Genomic DNA, 25,026 nt, shown 5'->3' on the forward strand with positions numbered 1-25,026 from the left:
ACTGCTTCGCTCGCCGAGGTGAAGTGCCCCACCAAGGCAACAGGGATTGCCCATGAACAGCAGGGGTACTTATTTTGCACAGTACATGGCAGGGTAGAATCTCCTTTCATCCACTGCCGGTAAACTGATTAAACTTCTTCACTTTGAGTGTTGGTTATTAGTGGTGATGTCATGATAAACCATGTGTAACAATGGACCAATTGTGGTGACGAGGAGCGAATTAGTTAGGTAGCATCCACAAGGAACCTACCTTGAACTTGGAACCTCCCTTTGAAAGCAAGCATCGGAAATCAGCTCCTAAGCCGAGCCGCTCTGTGTTCTGAGTCTGAAGGGAAACTGCGTCAGAAAGATCCGGATGCGGAAGATCCGTCTAGGCTCCAGGCTTGCAGATAACTAACTGTCCTTCATGGTCCCTGTCGTTGCTACCCAACCATATGGCTGGCCCTGCTCCCCTGACGGCTTTGAGCGGAGCTTAAAGTCCTTGTACCTATTGTGGGTGATTTACAGGGGACACAAGTAATAATACTCCTTATTCTAGAGCTCGCAATAGCCGTGTTGTGTATGCTTGGCAAGTTCAGACTTTGTGTGTAGGAAGATGGCGCCAGAATGATACAACCTGCTGTAATCGAAGAACTAGAACCTTGTAAGATACACATGTGGAAAGCACTATGGGGCCATAGCAGCTTGACGAAAGGTCATCATGGACTCATACGATATCTTGTGAAGTATGGAGGTGCTGTAGATCCCCCAGTCTCGGAACGGAGTGGAGTGTCAAGTAAGCGGATGTTCTAAAAAGTATCCGATTATGTAACAATGCACATAAAGTCTCATAGGGCTATCATAGACTCTACGGCGAAAAGGCTCCTTTTTTCCATAAGGCAATCCCCCCAGCAAGACCCAGTGCGCCGTCAATAGCCTGGCAGCACAATCCATGGGACCAACCAAGAACTTGACCCATGAGGAAAGTAAATTGGAAAAGCCGCACCAATCCTCATCTCACGATAATTTTGGGAGAGGACTACTGATAGTAATTTATTGATACTGTACTCCGTATGTTCCAGAGCAATACACACACACACCTACGCATATCAGAGACCGGCGTGCAGCAGAATCCGCCTCTTGGCAATGACGCAGCGCCTTCAATCGATCCGCGAGCTTCGGTGCCTTGCCCTTTTTCCCTTTTTCCCGCTTCCCCGCCATGAGGCTGCGTGTGCCGGTAACCGAGACGGAGGCAAAATCTCCAACCTGAACTATTCCTACGTAGCAACAATCTGACTCAACAAGCGTGGTTTTCACTCTTGACTGTCGCTACTTCTTCCCCTGCTGAAGCTCGAATCGCGTGTCTTACCGCACGCTCGCTCCTCCACTTATCGACCGGCCTAGATCGTCATTGTAAACGATTGGTGCCAACACCTGAACAGCACGCTTGCAAGCACCAGCCACAACAGATCGGGTATAATAGGCGACCAACTATCATTTTTTGCTGCTGTCCGGGGGCATGATTCGGCTTCCCATGTTCTTTATCGATTTCTTGTGCTCGGTAGACTTTGATCCTGATTCGATTAGTAGGTATAGCCTATGGCCAAGGCAGGACGAGTCTCCACTCTGGCTATTCTGACTTCACCGCTCCCTGAAGACCCGAACTTTGCTTCCAGGAAAGACATCCCTTTGTTTTTTTGATTGATTCTGTGGAATGTCAATTGTCTCTAGACAACTAGTGCAAAGTTTGGGATCTCGGCAATGGCAAGCGAACTTTTGTCTCCCCGACACACGCGCAATCGTGGGGACGAAGGATATCGCACACCGACGATCGAAGATACACAGAATGATCTCGGGGCGTTTCCATTCCCGTCTCGAGGGAGCCAAGTGCGCGAGGCGCATACTTCGGCTCTTGAGGCGCTGAACCAACCTTCGTATCAACGGACTGAAGCGCACGGCAACAAAGAAAAACGCCGGCGACGAGAAGGGGACTGGGCTACGGCTAAGATTGGATGGAAAGGCAGACTTCGTCACTTCACATGGGCCTATTTCACGTTAACCATGGCTACGGGTGGGATTGCGAACGTTCTGTACTTTAGTAAGTAAAGTCTTCTCACCCTGAACAATCGCTTCGTAAATTGATCTCGCCATAGTTCCATATAGATTCCGCGGCTTGGAGACGATTGGCATTATATTCTTCCTTCTCAACTTGGTCCTCTACGTTATCATCTGGTGTCTGCTGCTTATGCGCTTTTACTTATACCCCTACACGTTCAAAGCATCGTTCTTGCATCCGACGGAGTCTCTGTTTGTTCCTGCATCTTTGGTTTCCTTTGGCACGATCCTGATCAATATCTCGCAATATGGACCCGACCATACCGGGCCGTGGCTCACATATGCGGTGGGGATTCTCTTCTGGATTGACGCCGCTCTAGCCGTCATCTCTTCTGCAGCCATCTATTTAATCCTGTAGATGAACCCCAGACGTCCTTTCCTTTGGCTGCAAAGCTAATGTTTTCCCCGCGCAGGTGGTCAACACAAACGTTCACGATCGCTCAGATGACACCCATCTGGATTTTCCCCGCATATCCTATGCTAATCATCGGCCCGCACGCGGGAGTCCTAAGCTCAACCCTCGAGCCCTCTCGCGCTCTGCGCATCATCATCGGAGGTACGACCATTCAAGGCGTGGGCTTCCTCGTCTCGTTGATGGTCTACTCCGCCTTTATCTACCGGCTCATGTCCCAAAAGCTCCCTCGGGAGAACGTCCGCCCCGGAATGTTCGTATCCGTGGGCCCCAGTGGCTTCACCGTGTCGGGCATCGTCAACATGGCGTCCCACGCGAAGCGAAGCTTCCCCAGCGACTTTATGGGCAACGGACCTCTCGCAGCGGACATTGTGAAGGTCGTCGCAGATTTCTCGTGCTTATGGCTCTGGGGGTAAGTGCATACCATCCCTGAACCTTTGTCTTTTGCGCCAGCCAAGCCAACGTTTCCTTTCTCTAGACTAGCGCTTTTCTTCTTCTTTATCGCGAGCTTCGCGCACTGGTCAGCGATCGGACCGGGGAAGATGGTCTTCTCCATGGCGTGGTTCTCGTTCGTATTCCCGAACACAGCATTGATCACGGCGACCTTTGCGATTGGGAAGGCTTTCTCCTGCAAGGCGATCAATATCATCGGATGCGTGATGGTTCCGCCTCTGATCTTGATGTGGCTGTTTGTGTGCTACATGATGGTTCGGGCGATCGTAACGCGCCAAATCCTCTGGCCGCAGAAGGGCGAGGATAAGGATGAAGGCGGATTCGAGATCCGTCAGATCAAGCCCGAGTCAGGGCAGAGTACACCTTCTGAAGATGTCTGACTGTTCGGACTGTCTGGGTCCAACCTGGCTTGATGCACATATACCTGTAATGATTGAGTATATACTAGACACTTAGAAGTAATGAGCTACAATACTTCCTCGGTGGGCTACACCACTGGCCTGCCTGCAGTCCAGTCCATTCCTCAAACTAAAAGCCCCACACGCGCCCCACCGCCCCAGTCCCTTCCCGCCTACCAATCAACAGCCCCTCAGAAACAAACACTGCAAACACCGACACAATCTCCCAAGAAAAAAAAGTGTAGTGATGGGATGGCTTCAAAGTCCGCGCCGTATTGCGACCAACTTCCCCTCCTTGTCAACGCAGCCCACTCAACTCTCCCTTCCGGCGATCCCGCGATAAGTCCTGTCGCCAGTGACCTACCCTCGGAATCTCTCCCTCTCCGGTCCAGATACACCAGCACACGACTCCTCAATCGCGCAGCTATCGCACCGGAAAACCGAGTCACGATGACCGACGTCGGCAAAACTCCTTTTATAAAGGAGCTCGCATCCAGCGGTATGCCTTTCACCCCACAAGCCAACCTCCCTCACACGCAAACTAACAGGCAACTAGACAAAAAACTCCGCGACAAAGCCACCGCCTCCCTCACGCTCTTCCTGCGCGCCAAAACCGACCTCTCGAACCTCGACCTCCTCAAACTCTGGAAGGGACTTTTCTTCTGTGCGGCAGCCTTTTCCCTTACAAACCTACACATCCCCCCTAAAAGCCCCATTTGAAGGGGAGAAAAAAAAAAAAAAAAAAACCAGGAACGGAATGAAAGACTGATGCACTAGAAAAAAAAAACAGGCTTCTACCACTCGGACCGCCCACTGACCCAACAAGCGCTCGCGCGCACGCTTTCCTACAACCTCGTGCCGACGCTGCCGCGCACAACAGTCCACAAGTTCCTGCGCGCCTTCTGGCTGACCATCGGCCGGGACTTCCACTCGATCGACCGCCTGCGGCTGGACAAGTACCTGTTCCTGATCCGGTGTTACGTCGGGGTGGGCTTTGAGGTGTTCCTCAAAGCCAACAAAGGCATCGGAAACGGGGCTGGGGCCGGTGACGCTGCGGAGGGGAAGAAGCGCAAGCGGGAGGAGGAAAATTCCAAGAAGGGGGGCAAGAAGCGGAAGGGTAAGGGGCAGCAGCAACAACAGCAACAACCAGAAGAGGAACAACAGCAAGACACAAAGACCGAGGGGGTGGATTTGGCAGCGCTGGAGTCCTACCTCGCCATCCTGGAGGATGGACCGCTCTGCCCCCTCAATTTCGACCCGGATCAGCCCCCGGCCAACGAGGCGGAGGATTTCGTCCCCATGCCGCACGGCCCGGATGGGTTGCGGTACCATGTGATGGATATCTGGGTGGATGAGTTGGAGAAGGTGCTGGAGTTCGAGGAGGTCACGACGGCGGAGGGGACGACGGCCAAAAAACCCAAGGGCCCGGTGCCGGCGGAGTTGCTGTTGCGGCCGCTCGAGAGGTTGAAGAAGGAGAGCCCGTACAAGCCGGTGCGGGTGCGGGCGGCCGAGGCGTTGGACGATGAGCGGTTGGTCGAGTGGGGGTGGAAGGAGCGGAAGGTCGAGAGTGATAGCGAAGATGAAGATGAAGACGAAGAAGACGAGGATGAAGATGAGGAATGGGGTGGGTTCGGGGATGAATAGATGAGCACGAACAACGTAAACAAAAGTGTCTTACTTCGCCAAAGGGTAAGGGTTGACTCGGAGTTAGGTTCATGTACCGTACTTGCATATGCTATGTTTTTATTTTCTTGGAAGTTATCCTTGTTTGTTTCTCCGTTCCTGCAAATGCGGAGATTGAAAATTGAATGATTTATAACAATATCTATACAAACTCTATCAGCTACCAATTCTCTCTTCTCTAGGTAGTCTACACTATGTATGTATCTTGTCAGGAAAGGTTGATCCAACCCAAAACAGAAAGCAAGCCAGTGCTTCTCTCAAAACTCAGGGTATCATCGGAGTGCAAAAACTGGAAAACAAAACTGAAGCAAAAAAGGTGGAAATTCCCAGTTCCATCGACCGGTTCGGCCCCTAAGGCCTGGGTCCCTCTGCCTCGTACAAGTGTCCGGACTTCGACAGCACGGTGCCGAGACCTTTGTGGACCTCCCCCTGGAAGGCCTCAAAAGGAATGCTCTCCCCATCCACACTGATGTATCCCTCCTTCTCCCGAGGGACAAGTCGGTATGCTAACGCCTTGCGGATATTGACTTCGGGCATATCAAAGAAACCTCCCTCGGGGATCTCGGTCATCATTTTGAGAGATCTCAGTCGACCAACGGTTCCATCGATGGTGACGATGTCCATAAGCCCGTCATTAGGCACTGATGCAGGGAAGAAGTTGGTATCTTTCGACATAATGGCCATTTTGCCCGCATAGAAGTTGCCCAGCGTCTCGGCCGGAATCACCTCCCAATCCTTGGGCAACTCGTCCTGGACGGTTCCGTAGACGAGCTCAGGCAAGCCACCAGACTGCTCTCCAGTAGGCTCAGCAGGGCGTACAGAGGGCTGGCTTTGCGCATAAGTGTTGTAATGGTTCTTGATCGCCTGCTTATCATCCATGACCACCTTGATCGCGAGGTCGCATGGGTAGACTGTCATGTGCATGAGCCGCTTGAGGAACCCATATGTGAAACGATGAGCTCCCATCCAACGAATATCGTCGGTCCCCAGATCAGATTCAGCAATGATTCCGAAGGACTGAGACAGAAACGACAGAGTGCGGGTGTTCCCCTGGGTGATCGACACCAGATCCAGCGGTGTCCGCAAGCCCTTCACGATGGCCAAAGCTGCCACCGAGATACTGCCAGTTCCGCACAGATTCCACGTCATGGCGTTGCCCGATCCACCCGGGAGCAGGGCCACGGCCACCTTGGCGAGCGCTTCCCGTGCATTGGGCTTTTGCGCCAATCCGTTGAAGACCTCATACGGCAGCCCGTCGCCGGAGCAGCATACAATCGCATCGTATGCGTTGATGTCGAGTTGTTGCACAATCTCCGTCGCGTGACCGCGGTGCGTGGTTTCCTGCACGTCAATCTGACAGCGTGCCGAAGCAAGGATGGGCGCTGCATATGTCGAATACAGCTTGGCAGCGTGACCCTGACCACCGAAAGGATTGATCAGGACCTTGAGTCTCTTGTTACGCTGGGCGGAGCCGTAGGCGGCATCAAGTAACTTCTTCATCCAGGTTTCGGCGGCGCTTTTCTCCTCCTCGCGGATCGAGTATTGGAGGGCGGCCACGGAGACTTCGTCTTTGTGCTTCGGCTCCGCATAGGTGATCGTTAAACCGGCCGGCGAAAGATCGGCGTCCAAGACATTGTACAAAGAAATAGTGTGGGCAATCTTGGTAGCTAGAACGGTGGGAAAATTGTCAGGCCAGGGTTGCTAGGCTTTTACTACAGTCGTGGGTTTGTGAGTTGGAGTTACCTGCATCCTTCCGAATCCGCACTGTACAGCATCCGCGCTCGGATTTGCGGCCGGAACGTTCGTCTGCGCGCACCCGAGGTTGTGGTTAGTCTCGAGAACGATGGAATCAAAATATTCAAACCAGCCGTTGAGCATCAAGACCTACCGACAACGAGCAAGGAATCGCTTCCCAAGGTAAGGGTGATCGAGTCGCCTACTGCGAGGGTCGCATCGTGCTGTAAGAGCTGATCCGAGACATCCGCGGTGTTGAAGGAGGGCCGCGAATTGCTATCGGCGGTCGTAGTAGCCATGATAAAGCCCGGCAGGAAAGCCGAGAGAGGGCGACACAGACGGAGGAGATTCGGAAGAACTGCCAATGAACAAAAGGCGAAGTAAGGACACGGGAACAAGCAATACCCAAAAACAGGATAAGAATAATCTAAGAATAAGAGCAGAGCGGGCAAGAGATAAGTCTTAGGCGAGGAGGAAAGCGACATGAAGTGGTTTAAGGTGGAAAATGGTGAAAGGGAAAGAGGGAACTGAAAGTAACCAAAGCGGAACGGAGATTATGCCCGGTCTTTATCGAGCAAGGCTCAGGAACGAACGGTCCCTCCACCGGACCCTCTCTCCCTCTCTCCACTTGATCAGTTTCGCCTCTGCGTCTCTCTCGGTCTCGCTTTCGCTCTCACTCCCTCTGTTCTACCTCTCTCGATTTTTAGACGATCCCCAGATCCGATTCCAGAATTCCCCCAATTTTGTGGAACGGAAATTGCCGTCATTTGTGGAACCAAACCAGCGTCTCTTTGGAAACACTCCACTGCTTCACCATCGGACCAATTGGTTTCAGCTCGCCATCCCGCATACTTTGGTCCAGAACTGGAACGAACGGCCTACGACAACAATGAACCCATCCGGTGTTCGTTGGAATTCGAAGAAATCTTTCATTGAGTAATAAAGTCTTTTCTCATCCGGTACAAAACAGGAAGAGGCATGATAATCAACAAAATTCGTCCATTAGAAGAACACAGAAGAGTGAATAGGTGCATAAGTTCAGATAAATCGGTGGGTCCAGCAACAACAGGGTAATGGCTATTCAAATACGAGTCAAAGGCAACACTTTATTCATGCCGCAGATGCCTTGAGGCCCTTCAGCGACCCCAGGCTCAAAGCCAGCCCCTGCGAACGACTTCTTATCCGCACAAAACCGGTGATCGGTCCATCATCACCCTCCTTCTCAATGCTCAGGTTTGCCAGAGCGTCCTCGCCTGTAGAACATGGGTCAGCAACAGGATCACAATTCGTATTGGCGGAGAGGGCCGACACTTACCAAATACGCTCCGGGCATATAGGTTGGCGCTCAGGAACCGACAGTCGCCCTTGAGGGAGGCCTCGGGAGTCAAGCAAGCCATGTTGGTGCTCTCCATGAGCTGCTTGAGGAACTCTCGAAGGCTCTTGGCCTTAGAGTTAATGTTTACCTTGTTCTCCCACTCGAACTCGGTCCACATAGTCCGGAACTGAGTCTCAGTGCAGTGCGCAGGCTGGATGTAGTCCATGATGTCTGCATGGATGTCGTTCAAGATCACCACGTGAGTTTCCGTTGAGCTAGCTCCGTCGTAGACAATGTTGCCGAAAATCACACCAGTATCCGTTGACGATACCTTGACTGTAGCCTGCACGTTCAAGAAGTCGCGGGGTCCGAGGTTGTGTGTGGTAGGTCGCTCGACAACCTTGAGGTCTCCCAGGGTTGCAAATTCGACGCTAAGGTTCTGCAGGGTCTCGAGGGTCTGGTTAACCAACAGCACATCAAGAACAATATCGAACTGATGAACTGTAACGTAAGCCTCGGCATAAACGGCATCCGAGAAGCCTGTCAGCTGGACGACCCGGCTCAACTTTGAGGACACAGTCTCCACGGTCGAGTCACCGCCAGTGGCCTTGGCGAGATCCAGTTCGATTTCCTCCGCGCCTTCAAGGGCTGCTTTCTTCGTAAACTGCCGGATCGGAATAGCGTCATCAACTTGCACAGCAGTCTTGGCTTTCTCAACAGCTTCCTTGGCGGCTCTCTTCTTATCCTCAACCTGAACCATGGCGCGGAACGCTTTCCGGGTGTCTTCCAAGAAGGTGGTCTCCAGCTCCTTCTTCTCAGAGAACTCGGCAAGTGAGCGCACACAGCACATGATGCGATCTACTGAGTCTTCATCAATAGGTGCCTTGACAAAGTGAGACTGGCCCACGCGGATAATGGAGATCATGATGAGCATAGCCTCTGCCCGCAGAGCGTTAGTACGGGCGGCGTCCTGGGAGACCTCCGAGTGGCGCATAACCAACTTGGTGAGAGTGGAAGAAAGGACAGTGGCCAGATAGTAGTCACCGTCCAGGATCAATTGACGAAGAGGAGGCTTCTGCGCGGCCTTGACAGCTTCAAGGCGGGCAGCAGCAGCCGACTGGCTAGTGAGAGCACTCTCCGTGGCATACGTGCCGTCAGCCAACACCTTGCGGGATCCGGTCGGAGCAGCCGGCTTGCTGTGACCATTGGGCTGATCCTTGAAAGTAGCATCTTCCGGTACCTCGTCAAGGAGACGTTGTTCCGAGGCGAGAATGGGGATTTCTCCAAGACTTGCTCTGATACGCTTCCATGCCTCGCGGATATCGCGTTCCTCCAGAGAGTATTCACCAACAACCCATAGAACGCCCCGGTAGACCTTGCCCGCACGAACTTCGCTCAAGGTCGAGACCAACCGGTCGACGATGGAGTGTCTGAGGGCGGGGAACTTCTCTACAACCTCCTTCACGAAAGATATCACGTCAACGGCGGAGTTGTTGTTGAAGTCGGCGATGAAGTCCATCAAAAGGTCGACAACGCTTGCAGCAATCTCCGAGAAACGAATGGCGCAGTTGTGTATCGACTGGATCAGCAGCTGGCGGTATTCACTGTTCTGCATATGCTGTTAGCTTTGGATCTCTCAAAACAGGACGATAACCTTACCTTCTCATATTGTTCATCAACAGTCTTTGCGAGCTCCTTCTTCAGCAGCATAACAATCTCCTCAACATTCTTGCTTGACACCATCTCCAGAGCGATGCCGAGTGCCTTACGGCGAACGTCAATGTCGGGACTGGAGAGGACACGGAGGATCTCCATGGTGAGATCATCCAGAACACCCTCGTTGCGAATGCGCAGCTGATCAACGCGGTCGAGAACAATGAGCTTGACGTTGTTGTCGGCCTCCTTGATGCAGAGTTCAATCAGCTTGCCTGCTGCAGCCTTCACGGCGACCGGGTTGCTGGTGAGTGCCGTCAGAGAAGTCGCAGCCTCATAGATGACAGTGCTGGTCGAGGCGTCCAGAAGATCAAAGATCAAACGCAGATATCTCGCCTATAAGCAGCCGTTAGCAGCCTCCGCAACCGTTGACTCTCTGCAACCAACCTTGTTCTGAGTGTTCTGCACAGCATCTTTACGAATGAACTCAAGCTCCGCCAATTGTAGCAACTCATCAGTATTAGGGATGCTGTCGAAAGTGGAAGAGAGGTACTCCAATGCCTTCTGATGGCTGATCGACATAAGGGCCGCGAAAGCATTGCGCTTGCAGGTGCCGTCGGTCTCGGTCTCGAGGAAAGTCTGAATGAGTTCTGGCGCGTCCGGGATCAGGGATTCGGAGTGCTGGAAGATCGAAGCGACAGCCCAAACAGCGTTCTTTCTCACGTATGCGTGGCGGTGCTCCAAACAGGAGCGTGCGGATGAGAGGAGGGGTTCGATGAGTTCCGGCTCGCGGAGTTTGCACAAGAAACGAAGTGTATTGCCTCGGATGTACTCGTTGGGATGCTGGAGATCATTGCGAATGCCATTGCTGTAGAGCAAAGCAGTCGTTAGAAACAAGAAACCGTGGCGAGAGAAGTATGTATTTCCTTACCAGACCAAGATCATCTCTTGCTTGAGTTTGCCATTGGCGTCAAGTTTCGGGCAGATTTCGTAGTAAAAGTAAAGCAGTTTCTTGAGGGCCTTGCTCCGAGAGGGCATGACGAAGCGAATAATGTGCATGAGCAGCTGTGGCATGGGATCTCCATTGAGCATGATCGTGATGATCCGCCTCATAGTGTCCATCTTAGTCTCATCGGTACCCTTCTCCAACTGCAGCTTCAGCTCCTGCAACGAGGGCTGATCTGCAGTGTTGTCCAGATGGACCAGACTGTATGCATGTTCCAAGAAGGAGGCCATCGTGATCAAGTGGGTGCAAGCGAAAGGCCGTAACAGGGGAAAGTCAGGAGGGAGGAGGAGAGCTTAGGCGTGGTCAGTACAGGTGGTTGTTTGGGGTTGGTGATTCAGGGGATGGCAGCGCTGCGCACCAGGTCAACTCTCCCCAATGGGTAACTCGAGGCTGACAGAAAGAAATAAATTAGTATAGCTGGGCTCCCCTCACCTGCCTAGCGTTCATCAGTGCAAGATGTTGACAATCGGAGGGGGTGCGGACATTCGAGGCTCAACCTGGCCATTTGCGCGGCGGAGCAAGCTGTCCGGAGTGTGTGAATGACTAAGCCCGCCTGGACCAACCCGACAAACCAGGCACTTCCACCCAGGAACGCGCCCGTCAATTTCACTGCTTGCTCCGGAGCATTCTCGACGGACTGGTTGATCGGCCACCAAGTTGCAGGTCAAGCATACACACAACATGTCAGGCCAAGGCGAGACCTTCTATCTCCGCTACTAGTAAGGACAGCCTGTTTGAAGCCCAGGTTTCCTCAGCTGCTGACAGCCATGCAGCTCAGGTCACTCTGGGCGGTTTGGACATGAGTTTCTAGGTTGGTATCCTCTCAGCATTGCAGCTGGCGAATGTATGAGTTAACGATCACTAGAATTCGATTTCCGCACCCTTGGCGATGGCCGTAGTGCCGCCGTCCGATATGCCAACAACTCCAATTACCGCAATGACTCCCTCATCCGCAAAGAAAGTGAGTTCTCAACAAGGTGCGGTGGTACTGAGTTACAAGAGCTGATACGATTTTTTAGTGTGTGTTAGTGCGGCAATGATCCAGGAGGTTAAGCGCATCATCAAGGAGAGTGAGATCATGAAGTAAGCCCTACCTTACCCTGCCGGAAATTGGATGAGTGGGGTATACTCATACGACCTAGGGAGGACGACTCCAAATGGCCTCAGAAGAACAAGGATGGTCGCCAGGAATTGGAAATTAGGTTGGGTAACGAACATATCTCCTTCGAGGTGGGTTCTTGTATTGCAATACTTGACCGTGGTTCATACATCCTGACTTTTTGACGCAGACCGCGAAAATCGGCTCCTTGGTGGACGTGACCGAATCTGCCGACCCTGAAGGTCTCCGCGTCTTCTACTACCTGGTGCAAGACTTGAAGGCCCTCATCTTCTCTCTTATCTCGCTTCACTTCAAGGTGAGTTGGGCGTTACTTGTGCGCACCCACCCGGCAATTTGGCTGATAGAACTTCCTCGTCCAGATCAAGCCTATTTAAATTCACACGCGATGATTGAACGAAGAAGGACACAAATTGGGATAGGCGTTACTTGATATTTGGCTTAAGACACCCAAAATGATAGCGGATATACCTGAATTCATTCATTAAACCACCAATTAGTAGCAGCGAGTAGCAACTGGCCAAGCCCAGGTCCGGAAAATGCAGGTGGGAAATGACGCAATGCAGGAGTGTCAGTAGAGCCAACGAAGCAAGTGCTTCATGTACAATTGGCCACGGCTTTTACTACCAGAACAGTGCCCAACTGATGTTGTATAAGAGAACAGAATCTGAAATATATTGATGGGTGAGTGAATGAGGGAGAGGGTCTGGGGCGGAGGTAGTCAAAGATCATATCATATCATATCATATCGTATCGTATCACATCTTCATCGTTCCCTCCCCCTTTTTCATTCCCTTATCAACGCAGCGCAACCCTCCGATTAACCGCCCGAGGCGCCGCCGATTGCCCCGTTCGCCTCCCCCGCGCTCGCATGATCACAAAAAGCCGCCCTATCCTTTTTGGGCAATGTCTGCTGGCTGACTGCGGTGCGCAACCCCCGGACTCATCAATCAAATCAATTGAACTACACTTCCCTTTCTATTCATCACCTCTCCCCCCATTCATTCCTCCTTTCCCACTTCCCACCCCCTCAATAACCCCAATCTTACTTACTTCTGCAACCTTCGCTCGGTTCATTATCCGATTCCCTTGAATAATTCCCTTTTCATCCTAGTTTCCTTCCCTTCCCTGCGGGAATCCCACGCCCTGGTTACGAACTGCATGCTTGCTTTTCCTGCCTGTTGAACCTCCCTCCGCCTCCTTGCACTTCCTCACACTTGCTATAAGTGCACCTGCTTCGGATCCGATGTCATTCATTTCTTAATTCGCCTCCAATGCCGACCCCGAGTGACATTACATCCAGTGTGAATGCTTCGTCAGTCCTAGAGGAACTCTCCGCTCGTTCCACTTGCCCACCCGAGGTCGAGAGGCTGCCCTCCCGGAGAGAGTCTCGAGCACCCTCCACTCTTTCCGATCGGGATGATTCCGAGAGCTCTTTGTCCCAGCTCATCTCTGCGGCCCACACGGCGCAGAACGCCCTGATCGATGTGACCGCAGGCTCAACCGCCGAGTCCTCGTCCGGTGGTAGCCCGATGAAAGATGTGGCAAAAACCGAAGATGAGCCTGCCGCGGGGAGGTTGAGTCCGGCTGCAGAGCCATCATGCTCGACCAGCCAGCCTCCGTCGGTCACTTCATCATCGAACACCTCGCTGTTAAGCTACGAATTTTCTAATATTCGGGTATGTTCTAGAGTCCAAATGACATGGTCGCGAGCTTGGTCTGACTCCCGTAGCTCCTCCCTAACTATACTTCCTCGTTCTTGCGCCCGGGAAGTAAATTTACCGGCACGCAGCAATCCGATCGGCAAGTCTACAATGTCGATGTCGAGATAAAGCATGTTGACATGCAAGAATCTTATCTTAGTGGATACCTTCGCATACAAGGTGCGTGGACTGCAACATAAGGGCTTAAAATCGCCCATGACTCACGTAAACCACACCTGCAGGTCTGACGGAAGATCACCCTACTCTCACGACGTTCTTTGAGGGCGAAATCATCGGCACGAAACATACCTTCAAGACTAAGAACGAAGCATGGGGCGCTACAGAGAAGACCGATATGCAGCATTGGAACAGGTTTCCTGCGTGGCGTCCGCTTTCGAAGCAAGCAAGGAAACCCGATTTCACGTATCGCAATTACGCCCAACGTGAAGATATTTTCATGCGCTGGAAAGAATACTTCTTGGTTCCCGACCATCGCGTTAGATCCATATCCGGTGCAAGCTTTGAGGGGTTCTACTACATTTGCTTTAATCAAGTAGAGGGAACTGTTGCGGGCATATACTTCCATGCGAAGAGCGAGAAGTGAGTCTTCCGAGAATTGTACTTACATCCTTCGGTGCTAACCTAAGCTACTCCACTTGCAGATATCAACAATTGGAGCTCAAGCATGTGGAGGACTATGGCTGTACTCCAGCCATGGAATTCCGTTGAATTCCCCTTTCCTGCAACTTTGGCCCGGGGCCATCAAATCATTCCTGAATCACGCTCTCAACCCTTCCCCTGGCAATATCCCATTTAATTGTTGTTTGTTCTTCCTTGTTACACCCATACCCCGCCTTTCGGCGGCAGACCTACCTGTTTACTATATGATGTCTCGAACCTCGGAAATGCGGAGCGTTTCACCCTTCTCGAGTCTTTTTTTGACCGCTTTACCGTCCAGCGGTCAATCAGCCCCATCACAATGGGGGTTTCATGTCACCCTTGATGAAGACACGCTTTTGTTCTTCCAGTCTCCTCTTCTGCCTTTCCAGTTCTTCCGCTCGGCGTACAGGTGGCTCTTATAGTTTCTCCTCCCAACACACTATACTTAAGGCCCATGATGTATGTTTCTTTATTCCATCACCCATGCTTACTCGTCTGGTTTCTTCATCTCATTCTATAGGGTCATCATGAACAGTTTATAACGAGCAGAGCGAATGTCGGGTATGTGCTCTCATTCCATCTTCCATGGTATGCTTCTATCATTATTCGCTTGGGCTTTTCTATTTACCCTACCTACCATTCCCATCGGTCACGAATCCGCCTTTTTTTTATTTCTATTTTCTATATCGGAGAGCATTAATTAGGAACAATAGTGTCCGCGGTTATGAAACCCGCGATGACACGGTGAATCCAAGGTTGATTCACCTTCACCATTATTAAGAGCGCCTCACCAGCACGAGCAGTATTCAGTACCCAGCTGAAGTAAATCATAGTAGTACATCAATTGACCCTGGGTGTATTATTCCAACATCTATAAATTTAGTTCTACCAACTGGCGTAGAGTATCCAATAAAACATCTCTGAATAAATTGGGTAAAAGTATATTGTACTTGTATTCTCTTTCTCAATGCAAATATTGCTGAATAACAAATGAAAAAAGAAAGACGCCAAAAAAAGTCCAGAAGGTAAAAAAAAAAAAAAAACGCTCCTTCGTATGCTTGAGCGTGGGACAAACAAAAAACCAATACAGCACGAAAAACCAACCCCAGAATTCAGCATGATTGCCGAAGACGGGGCCCCACACATATTTCCCTCCCTAAAAGCAAAAAAAAAAAAAAAACACCTTATATCAACAAATTGCACGTCGACAAAGTGTTTCATAGTAATGATTGATATCACCAAACAGAAAGAGTGCCAGGATATATGTATAAGATGCTGACAACTCGAATGATAGGGAAGAGAGAAGCCAAGAAAAAAACAAAAAGAGAGACCAGATCACAAGACCAGTAGTGATTTGGTAGATTAGAAATGAATGTATGCAGGGTATCAGATGCGAAATTGGAAGGCGTAGGGGGGGAAAGCGGAGCGTGTCGCGTGGGATGACAATGATGGCGATGGGCTGGGAAATGCGGCTTTTCAGGAACAGAATAATGATAATTGCATGGAGGGCAGAAAGCAAACATTTCAACAGCTTGGCTAGGCGTGGGCGAACGGACATCAGGCTCACTAGCCGTAGGTTGAGTTTTGGCGGCTGCCCGAGGTGGAACTGCTGGCGCTGTTCTCACTGCCAGGCGTTGGGGCATCAAGGACGACCTGCTGACGGATGGAGACGATCCACTCGTGCTGGAGGAGCTCGGCCGCGGTGGATCGCTTGAGCGGATCACACTCAAAGCAACGACGGAGGAAGTCGATACCCAGGTCGCTGAGTTGGTCGCGGGTCGGCAGCTGTGGTTGATTGCCTTGGGCGATGTTGTACATGATGGCCCACTCGTTGTCCAGGGTCGACCAGGGTCGACGGCCAGTGGCCATCTCCAGGATCACACATCCGAGCGACCAGATGTCAACTGCGCCTTGGCGGTGGATGAGCTTGGAGGTGTCGCCGCGGATCACCTCGGGGGACATGTACATTGGTGTGCCGGTCATGGTCTTCTGGTTCTTACCCCAGTTGTTCTGAGGAATCTGAGAGTCTTTGGGCACGATGGCGTCCTTATGACCAGTGCTAGCAAAGGCGTCCATGGGGACGACAGTCCTTCCTTGGCGGGCGATGATCTTGGCGGCACCAAAATCAACGTACTTGATAATTCCATTATGGTCGAGGAGGATATTCTCGGGCTTAATGTCCCGGTGAATGATGCCGGCCTGGTGCAAGTACGCCAATCCCTCCAGAAGCTGGAGAGCGTAGACCATGATGACCGTCTCATCCTCAACACGGCCATGCTCGAGCAAGCTCGCAAGCGACCCGCCAGAGCAGTACTCCATGAAGATGTACACCTTGTCACGGTGGACTTCAATTCCATGGTATGAGACAATGTTGGGATGATCAAGGACTTCCAGAACGCCCATCTCATCGCGGATCTGTTGGGCAATCTTAGGAATGAGCTGAGGATCCTGTAACCGAATCTCCTTGACAGCCATGAGGTAATTGCTGTCGAGGTTGATTGCAGCATAGACGGATCCGAACGTTCCGCCTCCAATGAACTGACCCTGCTGCCAGCGCAGAGTGACATTTGTAGCCGAAGACGAAAGCACGGTAAGAGACCTATCAGCCTCATTAGATCCCTCCAGGACTCTTCCGAGTGCCTGACGCTTCGCATCTTCATCGACTCGCCGATCTTCAATCTCGATCAAGTGAGCCAGACGCTGTTCTCGCACAAGCTTGGTCGCTTCCTCATCCGTCAAAACTCGGCCTGCGGCCATTCTTCTAGAGCCGGCGCGCTCTTCCAAGCGCTGCTTCTCTGCCTGAGCTGCACGGGAAGACCGAGCGCCCATGATATCGAAGTGAGATATGAGGAGTGACATACACCCCGCCACTTTCTGTCGTAGACGAGCAAACTGCGCGTCGTCCATGGAAAGTAGATGTCTGCTAGAAGTAATGGCCATAGCGAATTCAAGAGCAGAGACAGCCCACTTGAAGGTCTTTCGATCAGCAGCATCACAGTCGTCGCAAACGAAGGAGACCCAATCAAGAGACAAATCCACAAGCCTCGCACTATTCATAGCGCGTCTATTAGGATCAACATTCGAAGAACGCTTTCCGAATTCCGTGGCAAAAGCATAGCATGCTTGTACCAGGTCATGATTCTCTACTCCATTCTCCCTCAGCTGGTTGCGGATAATTGCAACGCTGTCCATAATTGTCATGGACAGCTTGAATGAGATCTTCTTGATCTTGTTGAGTTCCACATTAACGCGACCGAGATTGGCACGTTGCTCAATGGCCATGTCGAGATGCGTTCCAGTCAGATGTGCCAATTCAGCCCGAGCATTGGCCAGGCGCTGCTGGGTGCCCTCAACAACGAGGCGCAATTTCCCTAATCGCAAGTCCGTGGGATGTTCCATGGTTTCGAGCTGCATCTCTTTCCCAGCCCAAGCCAATGGCTTCTCCGGACGGATGACCAAAATATAGGGTGCGTGAGGGGAGTCTTTCGATGCATCTTCCTCACGGAAGGACGTGCCCATGATTGCTTGTAAATCTGCGGGCCGACCCCACAACGCAGGATGCGCAAAGAGATAGACGTTCTTCTGGCCCGTGGTAGAGGTAGACTTAATAATGAAATGGTCCGATACGAGGAGCGCTTCCAGGAAGTCATAGGCAATGTCAGCTGGCAAATTATACTCTGTTGCATTTTCAAACAATTGGCGCAAGAAGCGGGAGAAACGATAGAGCTTCCGTTGGCGAATACGGGTAGAATCAAGAACGCTCTTATATCGCTTATCCATGTCGATGGGATCCTCATTCGGACGTATCGTCAATTCCCGTTCGAAATGAATCATCAAGCGTTGAAGAGACTTCGCAGTCAAGGCACTAATCATGAGTTAGCAAACATACACATCGTGGCTTGAGAGATCCCGTACCTATATTGCTCAGCAACCTCAATGTCACCTCCTTCAAGTTGACGTCCGACCTCATTAGAGAATTCCCAATCCTGTTCCAGAATTTCCGCTTCCTTGAATGTGTTCTTGTTTGCATTCAGCTTCCAATTGAGGAGTCGGAAGTAGTACTTCATGGCATCCAGGACAACCGAGTCGAAATTCTCGTCGATACAAGGGGGCAAGTCCCAGCCGGGCTCAGGTCTGGCGATATCCATGTATCGTTGCTTGATGTCCACCGCAACTTTCATCAGGATCTGAAACTGTGAAAGCATTTGATCCACCAAGATTGGGGACTGTTGAGCAGGGTCTTTCATGTTCTTCGCATAGGAAAGTCGCATGCGGATAATTTCCTGGATGAGACGCGAGGGAAAGTTGATCAGGGTAAGTAATTCTTCGATATATGGCGGCAGATGACGCTTGGCAAACGAGCTGGCATTTTCGATCAAGGTGTTCTTCGCCTTCTGAATCACCTCACCCACACCGTTGAGCATGTTTTGTCTTCCCTGGAGCGTTCTCAACCCATCTTCCTTCATGATCCGATCCAAGAAGGAGGATTCGTCGCTAAGATCACTGTTGATTGACTTTGTCCTTGGCTTGCTGAAGTCAAGCTCGTCGTTGCCAACCCACTTCTGCAGAATGGCAAGTTCAGTGTTGATCAAGATCGTTGTATTGTGCCAGGCAAGAACGGCATCCCGACTCGATCGAAACTCATCCGAAGCAATGCGAGGGTGTGCGCTTTCCAGCTCTTTGTGAGTGGAATACAAGCTTTCACACCTCTCGATCTGTCCCACGATGTCCTCGACCTGTTGAATGGGAGGCTTCCCAATCTCCGTCTCACCTTTGATCTCAAACTTAATGATTTCTTCAATGATAGGTCCCAATCCACTCCGAGCCTCTTCGATCAGCTTTCGTTGCAGAGCCACACTGCGCCCGCACGTTCTTGCTCTGACACCCAGCCATATCGCATTATTCTGGGCGGAGGACCTCTTAGAATCCGTAGACCCCAGAAGACGTTGCTTTTCTTGCTTGACGACATCTCCCTTCAAGACCGACGACAACATGGAATGCCACTCCAGCCTTTCCTGATTTCTAGGATTCTTCAGCTCATCGATCGTCGGCAAGTTATCGTCGTTGAGGAAAAGTTGAATGTCAGGGTCGTAGGCATCATCTTCGAAAGGAACTTCTGACGAAGGCGAGGGTTCCTCCAGGTCCGAGTCACCGATACCCGGGCTCATATTCTGAGCTTCGTCGAAATGGTTGTACCATGCCTGTGGGTCGGCCCGGATGCGCTGGACGTACGCCTTCTCCTGCGCTCGATACTGGGCGTTCGGGTCCCTTCGAGGGGTTCGCTTCGTTGACGAGGATCTCTGGCGGTCATTCTGGAAGCTGATGTATTGGGGTGGGCGGCGTTGAGGGGCATAGGTGTTGGAAGGTGTCCGAGCGGGGCCGGACGGGCGTTGCGACCTTGAGTCACCTGGCAGACCGTCTACAGGTTGTGCTTTGTCGAGAGCAGAGGCACCAACGCTCGCACCCCGCGGGCGTGATGGTGTGCCCGTGACCCATGGAGGGATACCGCTGGGAAGGGATGGGGTAGGAGAGTTGGCGATGGTCGACGCGGGGGTTGGGATCTGGCTATCGAAATTCTCCGTGAAGCTGGAGTCCGATCGGATTGAGTATGGCTGTTGCAGCAGCTCATCGGAGGAACCGGAGCCATCCGAGTCATGATTGTTCATATCAGGATGCTCCATGATCTGAAACCCACGATCTTGTTGGGACTCCATCTCGCATGGCCAGTGCTAGATAGAGCGGGTTGGAAGGGAAAGCCTCAAGCGGATAGATAGGGGCTGTGGCGGTGCATGCTTCTGCTGCTGGACCTGTCAAAAAATCCCTGGCAAACGCGTATGCGTCTTCAGGCGTGCGGTTCCGGCAAAAATGATAGATTGAGTCGATCAATGGGTGCTCAGCGTGATAAGTGTGATATAGCTAGCACTGAAAGCCAATGACTCGGCGACGTCGGAGACGCTGTTCGGAGGGAGGATCAAGAGAGCTTCATGTATTCCATAAAAGCGGAATCAAAGACTGCCCACCGCCCATGACTAAGCACATCACCGCCACACTCGCTGTGCTGTGACTGTACACCTTCTTCCATGCAATCATCGCCCCTTAGAACAAGGTACGGAGTAAATCAAATTTCAGGACTTGGAGAGGACGCGCGGTCTGCGATAATAGGTCACAAGATCAATCTCATGACATTCTCCTTAGGGTCAAAGGCCTAATCAGAGCTTTCACAAGCGAAGCACCAGTGCGGAGCACCGAGTGTACTGCATTCATGACACTACGGGATTTGCGGAGTACTTTGTATACTTTAAATTATTTGCCCTGCCATGATACCTAATTCCATTGTCCCCATCAGCGCTCATTCCAGTTAATGCCGGAAGATCAACATTGGCACATGCTCTTTGATCCCGATGATCCCTTCGATGATCTGCATCCGAAGAAGTAGACGGCTGTCTCTCAATTTCCATATTGGTATTGATCAACCCACCATACGCATGGACTGCGAGGGGTGTGCATTAGTGCATTAGATCGGAAAGCCCAAGTTGACCTGCAGTTGAGAGAGAAGCCCGAATGCACAGTCAATGCTCCTGCGCAGGGAAGAATAGGCACTTTCTTCATCAGATCGACGGGCGATGCCGCCAACGACGGTGACTCGGGATGCTATGCGCGCTGCCTTGTGTGATTGACGGTGTTAAATCATGACAGACGCACACCTATCCAGAATCCATCCGGGTGCTGAGGCGCAAAAGGCACTTCTCCGCAGGAGTACAGAAGAGTCTTTTGCCCGCTCAATTAATTCAGCGGTTGAGGGATTGAGAATGTTGAGGGGGCAGCGGCGTGGGCTTGTAGCTTTGTGAGTCATAGAGCAACAAAGTCCCCATAAAGATAGATAAGCCAGGAAGATCCAAGAGTATGACGAAGAAACATGTTTTATCTCAACCTGTCGGTTAAGTTATGGCGCCAACGAAGCAAGATAATCTCGAATGTCGGGCCAACGAGACTGCGTACTTGATGCTTTCAAATCAGATCCCAAGATACAATAATCGGGAATGAAGAGAGACAAACGCGAATTGAATCAGCCTAAAGCCCGTTCGCTCACAAGCACCACGTTGATTGAGCTTTCAGGTCAAACAACAAGGTGGAGAAGCTGGATAACGATTCGAGGATGTGAAAGTTGTGGCGGGAAAAGATATAATGACTCAGAGGTTCAGTACAGGCTTGTTGCTTACAGACATTACTTCCTCCAAGTATTTAACCCCGCACTTTCTCATCTGCGCACCAAGAGACAGACAAGTTGTGCTCCTATAATCCATTGAAGAAGTGAATGCATGTATTCTGCAAGGCTTGGATAGGCGTAAATCAACACATACAGTACTTAGCTGCTCTCAGCTACACCTTGACTTCGGACTCTACCAGCATCACCTTCATTCTATAATTGAACAATGTCGTCAAACATAGACTTGGGTGACTCAATTCCTTCCCTCACAGCTCATGCTGTGAGCGTGTCCCTGCCAACATGGACGGACAACGTTGATTATGAAGAAGGTGCCAAGCGCGTTATGGACAAAATCTCCAATGGCTATCCACGATTCTATTGCCATGACCTCATTGCTGTATTTGCAGATGACATCGTGACCAGATGCTGCTCAGAAGGAACAAGAAGCGATAATCAGGAGGCGATGTTGTTCCCATCCCGCAAGGCTGCTGAGAGATGTCGTGACTCCATTGTCAACACTACCAAGACAGAACCCGCGAAGGTGGGACTGGCTGCAAATTTCAAGATAATTGATTTGTGTCTCGATAATAAGAGCTCGGCGACTCATTTGATAGCCATTGCTAAGAAGGCCTCGCCCTCAGTATCCGCCGTCATATTCCATGAGGATCTGTTCCCAATCGCGAAACAATATTGGCAACATTCCGGAGATGGGATCTCAAGTCGACAGGCAGAATTTTGTCACGCACTTTTCGAGGAGGGCATGCTAGGGACGGATTCTGCGACCACCGCACCGGCATCGCAGACGCAGCAACAGTCACAGCCGATAGTGAATCACAAAAGAGGCCCAAAGAGGTACCAAAGAGATTCCATCACAGATCATCGTCAAACTTCTCCTGAAGGGGAAAACAACGTGATGACCGAGTCAGAGAAAACTGGACTCGATGGCAAGCACAACGTTGCAGCAGATAGCCGGGAAAGCACGCAGTTCCTGGAGGAGCGATTTGGACGGAATTTGTATCTTTCATTTGTCAACAACGCCAGAATCGCGATCCGTCGAAGCCTAGCAGGCTATTTGGTAGAGGAACTGGATCTTACATCTACAGCTGCAGTCAAACAATCAGACCCATAAAACAATTCGCGGGGGGTGACCGGACTGTCCGAGAACGACGTTTACCTCTACCCGTGCGGCATGAATGCCATTTTCAAAACGCACCGGATGCTGATCGCAATTCGAGGCCAACGGAAGAGTATCTCGTTTGGCTTCCCGTATGTCGACACCTTGAAGATCCTGCAGAAATTCGGCCCCGGATGTCTGTTCTACGGGCATGGCTCCTCGGACGAGCTGGACGACCTAGAAGCCCACCTGCAAGCTGACGAACGGTGCCTGGCCTTCTTCTGCGAGTTCCCCGGGAATTCAATGCTGAAGAGCCCCGATCTCCGGCGCATCCGCCTACTGGCCGACAAGTATGACTTCGCCGTGGTGGTGGATGAGACAATTGGCAACTCAGTCAAATATCCAGCTCCTGCCCCATGCCGACGTGGTCGTCAACAGTCTCACGAAGGTATTCTCAGGCGATTGTAACGTGATGGGTGGCAGCGCTATCCTGAACCCCCAAAGCCGGTACTATCTGCCACTGAAGCGGGCGTTCGATGCGGATTTTGAAGAAAACAATTATTGGGTCGAGGACGTTCTGTTCATGGAGCGCAACAGCCGGGACTTCGTGGCGCGCATCAGGAGAATAAACGACAATGCTGAGGCCATCTGCCGAAGTTTGCAGGCCCATCCGCTGATCAAGGACGTCTACTACCCTAAGTATAGTCCGACAAAGCGATTCTATGACGAGTGTCGGACCCTCACGGGCGGGTATGGGGGTTTGTTATCTTCCACGTTTCACCGGAAGGAACATGCGGTGGCATTCTTTGATCGCATCAAGACGGCCAAAGGGCCGAGTCTCGGCACCAATTTTACCTTGACGTCGCCCTATGTTCTTCTCGCGCACTATTGGGAGTTGGGGTGGGCCGCGGGGTTCGGCGTGCCGGCCGATTTGCTGCGCGTTAGTGTCGGGGTTGAGAATGTGGAGGATCTCAAGGCTCGGTTTGCGGTTGCGCTGGAAGCGGCCGAAGCGATCGGGTCGGGCTCTGTGTGATCATCGGATTACAACAACAATGGAGCTCTTCCTGTCTGGCATTGTTGAGTATGTCTTCGTATTCCTACTCGCGACGGAGTGGCGTATCAAGCTTTCACAAAGGAACGGACCACATGGGGAACAGTGATGCTGTAGCTATACTTGTAGATGGACCTCGGAAGCTGCATAGCAGTGCCACCATAGTTGCGTGTCAGATATAGCGAACTAATGTGACTGATTTCTTGGCGTCATCAATGATGTCTGATTCAACGCAAGGGCGAGCAGGTCGAGTAATAATAAGCTCAATAGGAGGTAGTTTGGTTCGTTCGTAATCAACAGCTTTGTAGATTGTACGGCAGATAAGACTTCTGCCCGAGCCGATGGTGATTGGTTGGCGCAACGGAGGAAGATAAGGACTTCCTAGCGGGTTCTGGCCTTCCGCTCTTTCTTCTCGGAAAGTTTAGGAATAACTTACAACTAAACACCCCATTGCACGAACTCATTCAACCATCCTGGTGGTGCAGTTGTCCTGTACAACTACAGCTCAGAGCGTCAGTGGGGCTGATCAGCAAGGTTTGGGAGAAACCTCGTGGTTTTTCCTGCGCCTCCCGATGGGGCTTCACGAAGGATGGCAAGCCCGCCATATCCAAGAATCAGCCCTGTCAGTGGCATACTTACATGTACAATACGTATCTGGCGAGAGATAAGGAACTCTCTTGACCCCCTTACCACCTGTGTATGCAGTTGTCTACCTGACTAACTCTTAATTTCCACTGATAAGACACAAGGATGACTATCTCCAGCCAGTCCCGATGCTGCCTGAACCGAAGGATTTCTCCCGGGCTGAATAGACTTCTCTCCTTATCCATACTTCCGCGCATTTGCATTATTGACCCTCTTCTGTCAATGAAATCCCTAATCTCTCCCCGTGTTTGAGTTCCGCATCACGAAGCAGACCTACTGCTATCACTCTGAGCCTGCCGGTCTGTTGCCGCTTCCGACATGTAACCGATATGCAGCCATCAGCCATGGCTGATGGATTAGGCGTCCATGCACGATGAACAGGCCAATGCCGTGGAACTCTGCTCCCAACATGCTCATCCACGTTCTCGACAGATCGGAAAATGCAAAGTGACTCCAATCAGCTGCAAGTCAGAGGATTACTGCCAAGTACATTGGTCCGTGATGGCTTTCCTCCAGCAACTCCACCCGTCTGGATCCGCCGCCATGGCCAGTCCTCCGATATCTATCATAGATATCGCATCGTATCAAGACCAAACTAATCCTGTGGCCAAGAAAGAGAGCACCCTCCCCCCCCCCAGAATGGCTCCGATGATGTGGAGCCCTTCCAGGGTTCGAAGCAAGTGAGACGATGGCGCTTTTCATCTGACTGGTAATATCTCCGGCCGCCGACTATCATCACCACTATTTATCACTCCTGCATCTCCCCCTGACCTGACCTCTC

At 51.5% G+C, this 25,026-nt stretch overlaps 8 protein-coding genes across 8 annotated transcripts; 5 read left to right on the forward strand and 3 right to left on the reverse strand.

Moving 5' to 3' along the window:
- Positions 1 to 1,740: 1,740 nt before the first annotated feature.
- Positions 1,741 to 3,339, forward strand: BO82DRAFT_271539 (putative C4-dicarboxylate transporter/malic acid transport protein; the record flags this gene model as incomplete). The annotated part of the gene is made up of 4 exons (XM_025630989.1): positions 1,741 to 2,077; positions 2,133 to 2,448; positions 2,508 to 2,918; positions 2,985 to 3,339. 4 exons carry the CDS (start codon positions 1,741 to 1,743, stop codon positions 3,337 to 3,339), a joined length of 1,419 nt encoding a protein of 472 aa, XP_025497393.1.
- Positions 3,340 to 3,625: 286 nt separating this feature from the next.
- BO82DRAFT_324615 (ribosomal RNA processing 1 family protein) lies at positions 3,626 to 5,188 on the forward strand. The gene is made up of 3 exons (XM_025632832.1): positions 3,626 to 3,856; positions 3,914 to 4,021; positions 4,148 to 5,188. The coding sequence occupies exons 1-3, from the start codon at positions 3,808 to 3,810 to the stop codon at positions 4,999 to 5,001; spliced, it is 1,011 nt and encodes a 336-aa protein (XP_025497394.1). The 5' UTR covers positions 3,626 to 3,807; the 3' UTR covers positions 5,002 to 5,188.
- Positions 5,189 to 5,391: 203 nt separating this feature from the next.
- BO82DRAFT_271364 (putative sphingosine kinase (SphK)) lies at positions 5,392 to 7,073 on the reverse strand (the record flags this gene model as incomplete). The annotated part of the gene is made up of 3 exons (XM_025630985.1): positions 5,392 to 6,707; positions 6,784 to 6,846; positions 6,929 to 7,073. The coding sequence occupies 3 exons, from the start codon at positions 7,071 to 7,073 to the stop codon at positions 5,392 to 5,394; spliced, it is 1,524 nt and encodes a 507-aa protein (XP_025497395.1).
- Positions 7,074 to 7,692: 619 nt separating this feature from the next.
- Positions 7,693 to 11,210, reverse strand: BO82DRAFT_349718 (coatomer subunit beta). Its single transcript, XM_025633941.1, has 5 exons — positions 10,674 to 11,210; positions 10,190 to 10,610; positions 9,749 to 10,138; positions 8,090 to 9,698; positions 7,693 to 8,027 (listed from the first exon to the last, which is right to left on the reverse strand). The coding sequence occupies exons 1-5, from the start codon at positions 10,976 to 10,978 to the stop codon at positions 7,885 to 7,887; spliced, it is 2,868 nt and encodes a 955-aa protein (XP_025497396.1). The 5' UTR covers positions 10,979 to 11,210; the 3' UTR covers positions 7,693 to 7,884.
- Positions 11,211 to 11,429: 219 nt separating this feature from the next.
- BO82DRAFT_427967 (mago nashi family protein) lies at positions 11,430 to 12,401 on the forward strand (the record flags this gene model as incomplete). Its single annotated transcript, XM_025640404.1, has 7 exons — positions 11,430 to 11,467; positions 11,522 to 11,559; positions 11,614 to 11,709; positions 11,768 to 11,831; positions 11,891 to 11,978; positions 12,038 to 12,163; positions 12,228 to 12,401. The coding sequence occupies 7 exons, from the start codon at positions 11,430 to 11,432 to the stop codon at positions 12,240 to 12,242; spliced, it is 465 nt and encodes a 154-aa protein (XP_025497397.1). The 3' UTR covers positions 12,243 to 12,401.
- Positions 12,402 to 12,702: 301 nt separating this feature from the next.
- Positions 12,703 to 14,428, forward strand: BO82DRAFT_5185 (GID4/VID24 family protein). Its single transcript, XM_025641292.1, has 5 exons — positions 12,703 to 12,791; positions 12,980 to 13,544; positions 13,598 to 13,748; positions 13,811 to 14,168; positions 14,231 to 14,428. Exons 2-5 carry the CDS (start codon positions 13,140 to 13,142, stop codon positions 14,295 to 14,297), a joined length of 981 nt encoding a protein of 326 aa, XP_025497398.1. The 5' UTR covers positions 12,703 to 12,791; positions 12,980 to 13,139; the 3' UTR covers positions 14,298 to 14,428.
- An 896-nt stretch (positions 14,429 to 15,324) lies between these two features.
- Positions 15,325 to 20,171, reverse strand: sskB (putative MAP kinase kinase kinase SskB). The gene is made up of 2 exons (XM_025638367.1): positions 18,144 to 20,171; positions 15,325 to 18,093 (listed from the first exon to the last, which is right to left on the reverse strand). The coding sequence occupies exons 1-2, from the start codon at positions 19,940 to 19,942 to the stop codon at positions 15,795 to 15,797; spliced, it is 4,098 nt and encodes a 1,365-aa protein (XP_025497399.1). The 5' UTR covers positions 19,943 to 20,171; the 3' UTR covers positions 15,325 to 15,794.
- A 1,430-nt stretch (positions 20,172 to 21,601) lies between these two features.
- BO82DRAFT_379776 (PLP-dependent transferase) lies at positions 21,602 to 23,805 on the forward strand. Its single transcript, XM_025637705.1, has 3 exons — positions 21,602 to 22,543; positions 22,598 to 22,942; positions 22,998 to 23,805. Exons 1-3 carry the CDS (start codon positions 21,662 to 21,664, stop codon positions 23,580 to 23,582), a joined length of 1,812 nt encoding a protein of 603 aa, XP_025497400.1. The 5' UTR covers positions 21,602 to 21,661; the 3' UTR covers positions 23,583 to 23,805.
- The last annotated feature ends 1,221 nt before the right edge of the window (positions 23,806 to 25,026 follow it).

Source organism: Aspergillus uvarum (genome assembly GCF_003184745.1).
Source record: "Aspergillus uvarum CBS 121591 unplaced genomic scaffold BO82scaffold_1, whole genome shotgun sequence".
In the NCBI taxonomy this organism is placed as follows: Eukaryota; Fungi; Ascomycota; class Eurotiomycetes; order Eurotiales; family Aspergillaceae; genus Aspergillus; species Aspergillus uvarum.